The following is a 15552-nucleotide window of genomic DNA, read 5'->3' on the forward strand; positions in this document are numbered from 1 at the left end:
TGAAGTGTGTGCGTGAACATAGCTGGATTTGCTTGTAGCTATCAGATATGCAGAAATAAGTGTAAGTATCCATAACCTACAGGCACAGAGGTCCTTTAAATAAGGACAGCTTTGTCACAGTCTACGTTGTTGCTCTGCATGTGAGCTCCAGGCAGTAGGTCACACAATCTGAGAATAATCAAGGCATAAAGCAGTAGCTAAGGGTAGACAGGAGAGTGGATGCACTGGAGAGCAGTTACCTCTTCATGATGATCAAGCCGCTGGCTGGTGGGCAGGTTGATTACCTGCATACAGCACATGCAGGCCCTCAGCAGCTGCTCCTGTCTTCTAAAGACTACATCACAACTGGTAGTGAAGGGCTATAAATGAAAATGGTGACAGACAAGCAAGTCTAAGCATACATGTGACCCAACAGATCTGAAAATGTAAAATCTGTTCCATGGAGCACAGAAGCTTGGGTTTGCCTGTTTCTTCCTCAAAAACACAGGACAGCTTTTGAGGAGGAAATATTTACAGTATCACAGTATCACAGTATAACTAAAGTTGGAAGAGACCCCAAGGATCATCAAGGGCAGCCTGTCTCGACGGACGTTACGACTGGACCATGGCACCAAGTGCCACGTCCAATCTCCTCTTGAACACCTCCAGGGATGGTGACTCCACCACCTCCCTGGGCAGCCCATTCCAATGACAAATGACTCGCCATTTACTTCACAAATACTTCTGGTGCCTTTAGAAGTCTATGAGCAAAAGCACACCAGTGATCTAGCTGCTATACAATATTATATTTAGATTTCCCAAAGGCTTTTGATAAGGTTCTTCACAGCCTCTTACTCTGCTATGGGCTACTATCAGAGATACCATACCAGAGCAGGGAGACCGTATCGCTCAAAACACTCCAAGAAGCTGTCCTAGGATATACAATGCCCTCTCATAAATAGCTGTCCAAATAGGAACCCAAACATATAATTTATATTCTAATAATACCTCCTGTTGCAAATTTGCTTTTACCCCAGAGACAGAGATATTTCTGTGCTAAGCAATACCACTACCTCCCTTGCACACATGCGGTGAATCTTCACAGTGAAAAAATACAAGGAGGCCTCTGATCAGAGCTACAGAAAGGAGCATTTCCACAAACACATTGATAACAACCAGCCTGCATCCTCTCTGCATGCCTGAAGAGAACCTGTGCAGCAGTTTGTTGCTGAGCGGGGCAAAGATTTGTGGATATTTCGGTTTCTCTGTGAGTCACAGAGTCTTCAGCACAAAAGCCTAAGAATTAAACATCAGCCTTCAAACAGAACATCTTCAAAAGCAGATCACAAAGAGCAGGTCTTAAATGGGTCTGAAGTTGGTGTTGCATAGACTAGATACATGCAACTTCCCAATGCCTCAGCTGCATTAAGGGATATTTTTGCTTTGCATCCACTCTTATTAAATGGGATATGCCTTTTTTTTTAATACACTATGGTTCTTCTGATGCTTTTGAGACAACCCCCCCACCACCACTTTTCTAGCTATACAAGACTGGCATGTTACTGGGAGAGAAAAATGGAAAGAGAATGGCAAAGCATGAAACACAGAGACTGAAACATGACCATATATGATGATTTCTTTTTTGCCTTGACCTACAAGGCAGGCACTGCCTGCTTTTCCAGATTTAATTTGCTACGCCTATGAGGGTATTTAAGCAGCAATTAATAGAGGGTAAATTACAAAACAAGTAAGTCACAGAAATGTGCTGTTTAGGTGTTTTGCTCTGTATAACGAAGACAAAATAATTGTGATGTCCTATGTTTCTGGTTTCTCCAACTCAAACAATGTGCTGGAGTATTTTAAGCTATGCTCATCACTGCTCATTAACAAGTGAGCCCATCACTTCAAAACAGATTTGATATAAGACCTCTGGCTGCAACATCCAAACTTTGCACTCTGCTATTGTTTGGAAATCTAGCTATATTTTCATACCAGTTTGCACTCTTTTAATGATCCCTACCGGTTGATGATTTTACAAGACTAAGCACAAAGATAACTGGACTCAGAGTAAGGAGAAAGAATATTGCTTTTTTGCTTTGCTCTCACCCAACTTCTTTCCCTCCTCTCTGTGCTTTGTGAGTGTACTTTTTCTTCGAGTGTAATATTGTGGTGGGTTGAAAATTTCCCCCCCAATATTAAACTTGCCAGACCAGCTCAACTGGAAGCAAATGAAAGCTGGATTTACAAGCAAAACTACAGTTTACAATGAAATGCAATGAATGTGTACAAGTATACATTATTGACAATATTTAGAGGTATTTACAATTAATAAACAGCACAAGATCCCCCCTGGTCAAAGACCAGGGGAAGCTGGTATCTTCTCCCTCCCTGCCCCCCCTTATTCCCCTGTGCATAAAAGGGACAAGAGAAAGAGCAGAGAAATTAATACCAGTCACAACAAAAGCGATGCAGCCAAGGTCAGTAAAGCTGGTTATTATCTCCCAGCCTGAAGAAGAGAGAAGATAAATTGTTTACATTAGTAGCTTAAGTGTGTTATCTTTCCAACAGGATTGTTTAGAATTATCATTATTTTCCTTTTTAAACCCAGCAGTGATTTATTTACATTTTATTACTTTCTGTTCAAGATCTGTGAAAATTTTTGAAAGGCATAGCCTAAAACTACCACAATTACATCCAACACTTGCAATGAATTGCATTATCTTGAACAGATGCAAAATTTTGCCCGAGGGCTGCAATGGAAATTTCCCAAAGCCCCCCCCCCCCCCCCCCCCCCCTTTTGTAAAGTAAAGCAAAATACTGATTCAGAGACTTCTTCCAGAGAATACAGTAGCACATCCTGGTAGCAACCTCTGGCAACTGTTGTTCTCAATGTGCTGGGTTACATCCATCCTTGATGGGGGGCTGAAAGGACCCAGCCCCCAGGTGGACAAAAGAAACTTAATCTAGGTGGGCAGAGAGAGACTTGGTTTTCCTCCTCCCAGGAGGGGGGGGTCCCCTGTGTCAAAGGTGGTCTATTCCACTCCCCCTTCCTGTCCAGCAAGCCTATAAAAAGGGTGGATATCTTTTACTGCTCTCTCTTTCCTTGCCTCACTTGCTTGAGAGAGACCCTCTGCTGCTGCGGCTGCTTCCTGCACTGACCACGTGGTTGAGGCCTATTTTCCAAGCTGCATACACGCTTTCTAAGAACTGAATCCACTTAAATCCAGGGAATACAAGGCCATCCAGGCTTGGCTTTGTATATTTTCCTATTTATCCTTATCCCTTACCTTTGTAAACGCTCCCTGTTATTGAGATATATATATGGTTAAAAATTCAACCCTTTTGCTTCCAAACCAATTCCAGACTATTTCTTTTGTGAATTTACCTCTCATTTCCCGTACCTGATTTTATCTTATCTTACCAGGAAAAGGAGGGTGGAGGAATCTCTATCTGTTACCATTTGGGCTTTTAGCCTCCTGGTAAAGCTCAAACCAGCACACCAACATTCTCAGGAGCTTCATGGATGCTCACTGGCCTGAAAAGTTACTGTGAAAATCACCGGTGTTTTCTATGTTGCTATAAAAATTCTGTCATTATTCATTAATACATCATTGATGATAACATTCATTTCCTTGCCATGCTGGGAAATCAATCCAGCTCTGCCAAAACTCCTTCATTTGTACATTCAGTGTACGAGCAGCAGCAGGCAGGTTTGGGTTTTTGTTTGGTTTTTAAAATAAAACTACAGACAAGCAGTTAAACACAAAAAAATCACTTTATTTCTCAAATCACATCCCTCTCATTCTTGAAAAGGTGCATTTCCAATTCTCACTATTTTAAATATATTCTGTATTTTCCTGTGAAGTTAAATACTTTAAAGAAGAATCCCCAAAGACATAAATACAGAGCACAATAGTTTAGCTTTATTATTTGCTTTGAGCATTGTCTGGTCCTGCATCCACTCTGGTGAGTTTTGTAGCTCTTTGAAACTCTTAAAAGAAATCCAGAGCCAGCCTTCTTTGCTCTCCTGAACCCCCTGCTTATCAGCTGCTAATACAAACCGTTAATACAACGCTAGAGCATGCACAGAATAGCTTATAGCAATTTACTAACAGTATAACTTTCATTACAAATACACACTTTGTTACTAAGGATATAAATGCGATACTGCTGCTTCTAGATGCTCATAGAAAATTCCACGTTACAAAATGCTTGTTTGATGATGTGCACGTCTGCTGGTGAAAAGGATATCAGTACTAACAAGGTTTGCTGGGTTGTTCAATGGGGAACTTACAAAACCAGACAATTCCCAAAGTCATTGATTGGATCACTGCAGCACAATCCGCAACTATCATTCTACCTGAAACTAGTTAGCCCAAACTGTTGGCAATGCATATCCATTGCAGTATAAAATGGTATCAAGGTCACCAGAAAATGCCATATGGGTTTATTCTCATATGATGAGCACAATCTAATGCAATAGCACACCTCCGGCTAACAGCCAGGAATGGAAGTCTGATGACACCATTTTCGATGGTTGTCACAGTACAAGAGTGGTGAAAGCAGTCCAGTGCAGGCATTATGATGTTCCTTCAAAGAGCTGAGGCCAGAAATGTGAAACACTTCCCATATTAGAAGCTGCACTCCTGAGAAGTTATGCTGGAAAGAGGTATCAGTATGAGCCTGAATGGATATGGATGTGAATTCATCTCAGTTACACATCTCACTTGAAGCACTGCTCCTGAAAAAGCCATCAGGGTCTGGCAGGCTGATTTCACTACATATCTATGTACTTAAAGAACACTCAAAGACTATGATAAAGCCTGAAAACTTAAGCTGAAATTTGTACCTGCTCACAGTAAGTTCTGAGGTAGTTTAGAACCACTCTACATTTAGGAAGTACAAGAAAGAATGGAAGAGACTTAAAAGCATAGAACTAGCAAGATATGACAACTGACACAGAGAAGAGGAGCGTAACCACATGGTTTTAAACCACTGTGTGTCAAGAAAGATAAGCACTGACACAAATGAGTGAAAAAGTCCATTAAAAGCCTAACTTCTCTTTAGCCTGGCTCTTTATATTTATGATCTTTGAAGGAACAACATTAACATCCACTCCAGAAAGAAAACCAATGATAATAATTAAATTGAGCAAAGCAGAAAGGAAAGGAAGTTTTACAAGATATTGGACAAAGTTAATAGCCATGGGCACTGGATTGTGAAATAATGCTATACTTCTCAAAATGAGCCCATGTGCTCAGTGCCATGTTTGAATCTCCAGACAGCTGCCATGGCTTCACACAGAACTGCTGAAGTGTTACAAATTCTTTTGAAGTTCACTTTTGACGATGCAGTTTATTTAGAAAGCAATGCAATGAGCAATGCACAACTTTCAAACTGAGTGTGTTATCTGGTCCATCACAGTGAAAAATATTTAAGGTTATATTTAAACTTAACTTAGACAAGCCTGCACAAAGTCTGATCTACTACTCAAGTCCACAGAAACCCTCTTGTTGATTTTTCACTTAAGGGTAGCAAATAGTTTGCAAATATTATGGAAGTCCAAGCTCCAAAAGGGCTGGCATTTCCCATAAGCACAGACAGCCACATTTTTCTCACTAGAATGGAATAGGAGTAGAGAGTAGAGTAGAGTAGAGTAGAGTAGAGTAGAGTAGAGTAGAGTAGAGTAGAGTAGAGTAGAGTAGAGTAGAGTAGAGTAGAGTAGAGTAGAGTAGAGTAGAGTAATAAACCAGGCTGGAAAAGACCTTCAAGATCATCAAGTCCAACCCATCACCCAACACCACCTAATCAACTAAACCATGGCTAGTATTTGACAGTCCAGTCAAGTCTCATTTCAGTGAAGAGGGATGAGGATGTTTTATTCAGCAGATGACAAACCAAAATAAAATAAATAAAAATAAAAAAGTATCACAATTTGGAGGAAGGTTGCAGGAAAAGCCACAGCAATGGTGATATGATGCTAGATGAGGAAAAGTCACTAACAGGCAGATGGCAGGAAGCATGGAGGAAAAAGTAAAAGGAATCCTACCTTCCTGTTCCTCTTCCCTTAAAAAACATTAGAGCCTTGCTTCCTACATTCTCTTCCTCTTTTTTCCCAGTGTTCACATTCAGATGAGCTGTAGATTCCTTAACAAAATTCCCTAAATTAAAACAGCCAGGCGGCCCTGTAGAAACACATCTTTGCAAACCGCCACTTCAGCTCCAGTTGCACATGCATTTTCTGATCTCTGCACACACACATGCACACGTGTAACTCCCTACCAGCCTTCCCTCTACACTGCTACTTGCAACTCCAGCTTGTTATGAGATGATTCCAATCTAATCATTTAAGTTCCATGAATGCCACACAGAAACATTCACCCCAAGTATTTGCCTCTCAAAATGAGTAAGCAGTAAATAATGTAATTCCTGGAATCTTGCAGATCCAAATCCTGCAACACCATTGCTCTTTTTATTAGAAGTGGCATAAACAAACTTACAGAAGGACCCAAACGGGGTTCTGGCCTGCAGAAAGCAGTAGAAACCCACCCCCGTTCTTCAGCAATGAACCTGCTGTGATTGTTTCAAAGGCTGTTTCTCAGCCTGACAAACCTCTATGAAAAGTTCCTGTGAAGAATTCTACTATCTTTCAGCAGCTGAGAATATCTAAAATGCCCAACAAATAGCTGTAGAAGACTCCAAAAAATAACCATTCTGTGGCCTGACCATGCTTCTAAAGCACAATCTAAAACTTTTATGTAAATACAAAAACTACTTAACATCTTCTGTTAAATACATGCATTGGATTCTAAGTATAAACCATAAATCACCAGTGACTATAGCTCAGGAGTGCAGACACAACCAGTAAGTGATGTAGCCCAAAAATGATACAAAGGAAATGAGTGATTTTTGGTGAGTTCCCTGCTTCCTCTACAGAAAGAAGCCATGACAGCTACTATTCACTTGAATTACATGGCACATAGTTTTAGACACAAACCCTGAACAAGCAATACTGCCCTACTTATTTGATAGAATCATAGAATTGTTTTGGTTGGAAAAGACCTCTAAGATCATTGAGTCCAAACATTGACCTAACACCCCCATAGACATTAAATTATGTCTTTGTGACCATTTTAGGCTGTGCCTTTAAGAAAGGGACAGTTGCTGGAACACTCTGGCTGAATGGTTTGAAAACATTCAGATATTCTAAACGAATTTCATTGGTAGATAGGTAAAATGCAACTTTTAGTTCAGTTTGAGTCTCTGTCTCAGTTCTGCCTGTCTGCTTCTGAGCAACCGCTGCGAGAGTTAACCTTGAATAACAGATAAGAAAACTAATCCTTGCATATGCTTTGAGCTAACAGAATTTTCCTCCTTAATAATTTCCTTTTCTCTCTCTCCAACCCTTTTTGGGAAAAAAAGGGAGGTAGGGGGAGAGAGGGAGTACAGGCAGGGGGAACCCTCCTCTCTGGCTGGAGGAGGGAGTTTTGTTCTGTATTACTTTCTTTGCTGTGTATTTCTGCATATATTGTAAATGCTGTATATTGTGTATATATTCACTGCACCTCATCCTGCTTGTAAATATAGCTTCAATTAATCTCTGCTTCTCTGACTGAGTTAGCTGTGGTTTCTTTGTAGGGGAGGGAGAACTGAACTTTCTCTCACCATCACAGTCTCTAAGTGTCATATCCGTATGCTTCACTCCAGGGACAGTGACTTCACCACCTCCCTGGGCAACTCATTCCAACGCCTGACCACTCTTTCTGTAAAGAAAATTTTCCTAACATCCAATCTAAACCTCTCCTGGCACAATATCAGGCCATTTTCTTTTGTCCTATCAGCTGATACTAGAGAGAGGAGGCCAACCCCCACCTCACTACAACCTCCTTTCATGTAGTTATAGAGACCTACATGGTCTCCCCTTAGCCTCCTCTTCTCCAGACTAAACCATTCCAGTTCCCCCAGCCACTCCTCATAAGACCTGTTCTCTAGACTTTTTACCAGTTTTGGTCCCCTTCTCTGGACATGCTCCAGCAACTCCATGTCCTTCTTGGAGTGAGTGGCCTCAAAAGTGAACACAGTATTCAAGGTATGGCCTCACCAGTGCTGAGTACAGGGGCACAATCACTTCTTATTTCAGGAGTCACCAGGTAAGGTATAATGTCAAGAGTGTGTGGAGCTGATTCGCCCTTTCCTTCCACTATCTGTAGCTATCATAGTAATTAAACACCTACAGCATCACAGAACTGGTATGCAGACAGAGGTACTGGCAGTTGGTCTATTGGTAAATGACCAATGTCATGGAATATGGGTGGGACTTTGACATCACCTCAGCCAAAGCTTTGCAATGAAAGTTTGTGAAGGGCCAAGAAAAGCCTGCAGGCTTTTCTGAGCCATTAACAAATCACATGAAGGCTCATTCTGCTAACACAGAATCAGAATCAGCCAGGTTGGAAGAGACCTCCAAGATCATCAAGTCCTTCAACCCTATCTAGTCAACTAAACCACAGCACTAACAGAAACAATGCAAGCCACAGCATACAAAGATGCCAGGAGGAATGAGATGAGAACTTACTTTCATAGACCTCATGAGAACCAAATTGCAAATACTTCATGATTGGGCAAAACCCAGCTTTGGATCTGGCTCACCTCGATTAGACATGCGTACTTTTTAAGATACCAGGGTTAAGCAAAGGAGTTAGCATCCTGCCACACCACAACAGTAGCATTTCACACCTTCCTGCAAAGACTTTTTTTCCTTTGAGTTTTGGAGCTTTGAACCTCCTCTAAGTTGAAGTAATATAATTAGCTACTACTTACTCGACTCAGGATTTTGTTGTTGGTTTTTTTTTTAATGTATCCTGAACAAAGCTTTGTGAAGCTTCTGTATGTATCTGCATTAACTAATACAACTTAGAATAACAAAAATCAGTTCAGAGCAACAAGGCTGGTGAGGGTCCTAGAGAACTAGTCTTATGAGGAGCAGCTGAGGTAACTGGGGTTGTTTAGTCTGGAGAAAAGGAGGCTCAGGGGAGACAAGTACCTGATAGAAGGTTGTAGAGAGGTGGGGGTAAGTCTGTTGTCCCTAGGAATAAACAATAGGACAAGAGGAAGCAACCTCAAGCTGTGCCAGTGAGGACTAGATTGGACATTAGGAAAAATTTCTTCAATAGAAAGGGTTGTAAAGCACCGGAACAAGCTGCTTAAGGAAGTGGTGGAATCACAATCCCTGGTGGTATTTAAAAGATGTGATGTGGTGCTGAGGAACGTGATTTAGAGGTGACTTGGCAGTGCTGGGTTAATGGTTGGACCTGACGATCTTAAAGGTCTCTTCCAACCAAAACAATTCTATGATTTTATGAACTAAGGATTCTAACCTAAAGACACCATTAACTGAGAGATGAGGACAGGAATCAGGCCTCAAGCACCCTCTGGGATCTACAAACTCTATTTCTGAAGCCTGCTTTACTCCCCTGGCAGCCAATATCATGACATACAAACCTAAATGCATACTCTTAAGTACATTAAGTCTTACTAGCTTTGATTATTTGTTGACTACTCCAGCCACAACTACAAAACTACCAATGCATTCACGTGTCCATCTGACAGTATATTAACACCCATCAAAATATAAGCCAGTTAATACTTCCATGGAGAAATGCAGGGCATAGCATGTCTGCTTTCTGTGAAATCACATCTAAGCTGCTATTCCTTATTCTCTGAGTAGCCATCACTGTATAACCAGAACAACAGACAAGACCGGCATTAACTGCCTTCTCATTTTTCACAATGATTTTAGATGTACAAAACATTGCTGAATAATGAGTGGAAGCTGGCATGCATTTGGTTGGAAAACAATTTACTTAGAGTGGAAGAATTATAGATATCCTAAACATGGAAACCAACTCACATCAAGACAGATACAAAACTGAAAATTCTCTAATGTTACCATTAGTAAAGATGAAGATTAATTAAATGGATTTGAATTTTTCAGCAATACTGAGAAATGGAGCTCTGAAAGAGAAAAGCTGCAATGAAGAACATTTTCTTCTCTAATAAAATTGGTGATTCTTCCTCCACATTGTTTCTAACATTAAACTTGGATTAACTTCTTTCATTGTAATTCCATTAAACATGCAGTTTGAACTTGGTTTAGAGCTGTTTGGCAGTGGGTTGAAAACAGAGTTGCGCAATTTTTGTGCTCTTCAGAAATTAATTTTCCTGGATAAATTAGTTTTAAGGAGTTGGTATTTGGCTGTGCATTTCTGTGAATAAAAAAGTAGTACTTTAAGTGCATTTGGATTAAGTTAATTAAATAGACTTTAGAAAGAGCTTTGTTGAGCTCCATGTGAGTTGAGCCTAAGACTGAATTCACTTATGGAAAAAAAACACCTGAGAAAATGAAGCCTGCGGAACTTAAAAGATACTAAAGCTCTAAATAACAATAATGGCTCAAAAGTGACAATACAGTTAGTTCCACTGCAGACACCTAACAACAGGTCTATTTCACAGGTTCCAACAAGGAAGAACACCTTGGTCAGTTCTGCTCTCCCTCTGCTGTAAATAAAATATGAGTAAGTGGTAACATAGTTCTGAATAAGTATTGTATTCCATCACTGATAAACCCTGATATTAAGCTCTAAGGGCATAACATACTCCTGCTGAAAGAAAAAAAAATAAATCAGAATAATATGCAGGAACTACATCAGAAATTGGGAGTCAACAGACAATAAATTAGAAAGGAGAACATTCACACCAAAATGCAAATCACTGCGTCATGTCTTCCTTTGTCACTAGTATTACACTGCTAAGACAATGTTTGAGATAGACACCTAGGGCATCAGGAGTGTTTTTGATGGGTAGCATTAGAAGATCAAGCAGAGTTCAGGTCCCTTAAATATTTCAGCATTACTTCATTGTGTGAAAAGATAAAGGGTTTCCATTAGAAAATGTGAACTTGTAGCAGGGCTTGTCTTTAAAGTCTGGGAGCTCCATGATCACACTGGGTTCACCTCAGTGACAGGTTCTGTGAGTAACTAACAGGAGAAAATAAAGACTGCGAATCAGCCTAATACTAAACATTTCTATTCACCTGTGGGGACAATGCAAAGCTGCTTCTTGTTTTGATCGATTTTCAGAGGTGGGGAAATAAGAGGGTCTATAGGAACTGATAGTTTTTGCTTTGGGAATCTCTCAGATCTATTCATTCAGATTCTTGGCACAGAGAGAATGTCATGAGAAATAAACAGACATTTCTGTTCAACAGAGTCACAGGCCAAGATCAAAAAAGATTTGCAGTAGATCTTTGCAGTCTTCAAGATCTATCTGTATAAAAAATAATTGTGCACATCAAAGATTACAAACTGGAAATCTTGTTCTTTCTCCGAAAGCCTAGACTCAGAACAGCTGGCACACTTAAAAATATGAATTTTTAAGCATTCTCTTCAATGGTGACTACTAAAGACTAACAGCTAGGAAGTTACGCCCTTTGATTTTCCACAGCTTCAGAAAAGCAAACCTGTTTGATCAAACTGCAAATACCACCAGTGACACAGAAGGCATGGATTACAACCACAATAGAAAAGTTTTCTGCTTTTACTTTTCAAAGAAAAAAAAAAAAAAAGAAAAAAAAATTAACTTTTTGTATCTATACTTAGACAAGAGTTGTGCCCCTGGAAGCTGGTCTCAATTCATGCTCATAAAGGCTGTTAAGCCATAAGGTAATCAGTATCCCAGACTGGTGTACAAGCATAAACAGTATCCTGCCTCAGAACTCCAGACTGAGGCAGCTGTGGCACATACTATAAGCTATATATAACGTGATGGGCATGCATCTTCACCAAGAGATATTCACAAGTCAGAAGACAGCAGTGGGAAGGGAGGGGGCTGTATGGAGATGTCAGAATTCAACTGCAATCTGGCAATGAAATACACTATAATATTATTGACAATGCTTAATAAATTTTATTTGAAACAAGAGAAAGGAAGCTTTTCTGCTTTGAAATTTCTACTGATGCATTGCTACCACTCATTATGTTTCTTCCTGTTTTTATCACAACCAGTATCCAACAGGGAAATTCTTTCAAATTAATAGCATGATAAATTAACATACTATTTGCTATGTTGATATAACTCATTTTATCACTATAGTTACGCAAAGGAAAAATGTATTTATCCTACACTAGCTTTGTTTTCTTCTGACATGACTATTTGTCACCACAGGAAATTCTGAGTTCATGAAACCAAAGAGCTGACATTTCCAATATTATATACTTGGTGAGGAGTAAGAACCCTCTCCTAATCAATTTTGCCAATTACATCAGCATTTGTCTTAATACAAAACTGCTTTATCACATACTGAGAGACCAACACAGAGCTCTTCCTAAAAGTCACATAGATATGGAAAGTAAGAAACTGCAGCATCGTTAGTGTGGAAACACTTAGAGTAAGCAAAGTAGCAGGCAATGTAACACAGACAGACATAGGCAGTGAATTTTGTGACTGTGAAGTGAAAGACAGATCATTTACAACACAATGTAAATGCACCATATTTTCAGAAGATCATGAAAAAAACCTGTATGCACAGACAGCCTTTGAGATTTTGGCTCCAGACTGTAGAACTTTTTTATTTCCCCTCTGGAAAAAAATAAGAATCTGCAAATTCTTTAACTACCTGTCAGCAACCAGATGCTGTTCCACTTTTCTAAACCAAACATTTTTTGATGATCTCTTGCAAGTTTTCCTAGAAATATAGGTAAATTTTAAGTAATCATCTTTAGGAGTGAAAAAAAAAGGTGTTTTGCTTCCAGGTGGATGCTCGATTTACTTATTTCCTTTTTGAGTATAAGAAATGACAATTTTGTACTTTGAAAAGACAAATAAGGTCAAGATTAATATAGCATCCACTGATGAATGAGGGAATTTGCATCTCAGCAGGTAAATATGCTTGATACTTCCTTAATCTACTGCACAGCACTTGCAACAACCAAAAATAAAAGACAAAATAGAATACAGAGTCAAAACAATTTAGAAAACAGATTACTAGTTACAAAGGAACATGAATGAAGAATAACTTTAAAGAACAACATATATTCTGGACCAGTGTGTTCCATAAACATTTTCTTTGCTAATGGAAGCCTTCAGGGAACAAATACTTATTTCATATGCCTTCCATTCTGCTTAAATCATTTTAGATTTCCACTGTAGCTCTGCCTTTTATTTCCTTCCGTTCTTGTTGCCTTGGTTAGAATAGAGAGGTAGGGTGTTAATGGGGTACTTGATGAAGATTGAAGACCGATTTTTTCACCCCTTGGAGACCAGCCTGATTTGAACAAATTGAGGAGAGTGAAGCAGCCTTTTCCATGGGAAAAGCCTTTTCCATTTCAGCATTTCCAGATTTCAGACATGGTCTCCTTTGTTCACAATGAAAGCAAAGGGGCCAGTACAAGAAGGTTCTGAATAGTTTCATATAACGTCAGTGGGGCTGCGAAGGTTCTCCTTCAGACTCCTTTATGGTTGGTGAGTATGGGAACGCGAGGTGGATCCAGGAGGGGAATGCAGGGAACTAGTGCTTGCAGCTCGAACAGGGCGAGAACCAAGCTGTTGTCCACCCAACTCCGTTGTTGCCACTTCCTTACTATTTTCATCCTTGTGGGTACTGTTCTGTGCTGGGCACTCAAAATGCACACAGTGAAACACCTGGAGAGAATAAAAAAAAAGGAGATAAATCAAAACAACTAAATGCTGACAAAAGCATGATCAAAATAAGATGAAGTCTATATGGAAGTATGCAGGCCAGATCAGTGCCAAAGTACTTAGTCAAATTAGAATGTTTCACCATGAGGTTAAAAGCATCTGTCCACAGGCCATAAATATTAAATAATACAAGTGGCACAAAAGGCAGCCCTCAAATTATACCAACTTTTACTTATGGAACTAAGAATAAGAAAGATGGTTCCAAAGTAAAAGAGATTTGTAAATGATTTTTTTTCTTTGCCAAGTAGCATAAATATCTACTACATGCTATTGGACGACAACGACAATTATAGTAACTGTCTTAAACATATCTTATGATCTAATTACTTCCTCAAAAGACCGAATGTCCATACACACTAGAAATGAAATTTAAATCATTACCAGTATGATTCTATTTCAAGATTGCCCTCTGCTGTAATAGTAATACATATCCTGGAGTATGTAGAGAGGCATTCAGAGTGTCCAAGGAGGCTGCTGCTTCATCAGATGAAATATTCCATTTCAAACAGTGATAATTTTCTGGTGTTTCAAACAATACCTGGGACCACTGTACAGGTGTCTGTATCTTAGAGTAAGAGGACCATCTCTTTAAGCATTTTTTCCAAATTATTTTCTACTTTACTTACTCTTACTTCTACTTGTTCTTGAAGTGCCTGGGAGGAGAAGGGGGAGGAACTCTTTAAAATGGTTGCAAAACTTCTTTCCACATGATTTCTCACTACTACAAATTGCATAGCTTTGTCACATACGAAAGAAAGAAATATTTTTTTCATACCAATTTAAAGTTTGCTATTTTCTCATGCATTGCAGTTTTACAGCTAAAGCTTGGTGAGTGTTAAGACCTTAACTTTAAACAGTAATTGATTTAAAAATTATTGTTTAAAATTAAGTCTCTATGCTTTTGTGACATCTTCTATCATTCCTCTCGCAAGCAGACCATGTCTTTAAAGCTTTTCTCACACACAAAGGTAATTTTTTATAATCTCACCTGCCCTTTCCCAGACACTTTCAAGTTAATGTGGCAAAATCAAACACCATATACAAGACATGGATATACTAGATATTCATACAAGACTAGAGGATATTATATTTTCTCTCAGTTTTTCAATACAACTGAAAATCCTATTATTTTTTTTTTTACTGTCTCTGCTCAAGTGCACATTGAGCAGACATCTGCAATGACATGACATGTCTGCAATAGCCCCTGGGTCTTTTCTGAGGAGGCAGCTAGTTAATTCAAATTCTGACAGCATATATGAAATGAAAAAAGCAAAAAAAAATTCACAGTCCCTGGGTTTTCTTTATCCCCACTATATTTTCTTCTGCCTCTCCAGTGTTAAGAATTCTTGCTGTTTTTTATACAGATACATAATGATGCATGTCTGTATTTCTATATATGCTCACGTAAAGATGCATTGCTATGCCTTTATATAGACACACATGAACAGATTACAAATCTACATCCATACCCACACACATACACATGTGCACAAAATGGTTTTTCTCTGCATTTTTTCAGGTGACTTCTTTAAGCTGAACTGATTTCTACAGTGGCATCAATTCTTTCCGTCTGTTACAGCTCTTGAGAAACCGATTTTTGCATTCAGCTACACTTCTCAACAAACTCCTTTTATACTCATCCCATTCCCATATTTTTAAAATAACAGCTATTGTCAGTTTTCCAGCTGCACCTATCAGCATCAGGACTTGGGCCTGATGATCTTAGAGGCTTTTTCCAACATTAATGACTCTATGACTTGCTGAGAAGCAGATTTATCTCATCAGCACACCTCCACTTTCCCTGAAAGGCAGCTCAGT

General features: G+C 39.3%; 1 protein-coding gene across 3 annotated transcripts in view; it reads right to left on the bottom strand.

Annotated features, from left to right (window-relative positions):
* Window positions 1-12760: 12760 nt before the first annotated feature.
* The window catches only part of BTBD9 (BTB domain containing 9), a 128537-nt gene continuing 125745 nt past the window's right edge, over window positions 12761-15552 (bottom strand). For 2 of the 3 annotated variants that reach the window (XM_054162416.1, XM_054162417.1), the window contains 2 exons: window positions 14361-14387; window positions 12761-13677 (listed from right to left, as the gene is read on the bottom strand). In XM_054162416.1, coding sequence (XP_054018391.1) covers window positions 13489-13677; window positions 14361-14387 — 216 coding nt within the window. In that variant the 3' untranslated portion in view covers window positions 12761-13488. The remainder of the gene's footprint in view (window positions 13678-14360; window positions 14388-15552) is intronic. The other variant, XM_054162419.1, reaches the window with a different exon arrangement.

The sequence above is a fragment of the Dryobates pubescens genome, chromosome 6, assembly GCF_014839835.1.
Source record: "Dryobates pubescens isolate bDryPub1 chromosome 6, bDryPub1.pri, whole genome shotgun sequence".
NCBI lineage: Eukaryota > Metazoa > Chordata > Aves > Piciformes > Picidae > Dryobates > Dryobates pubescens.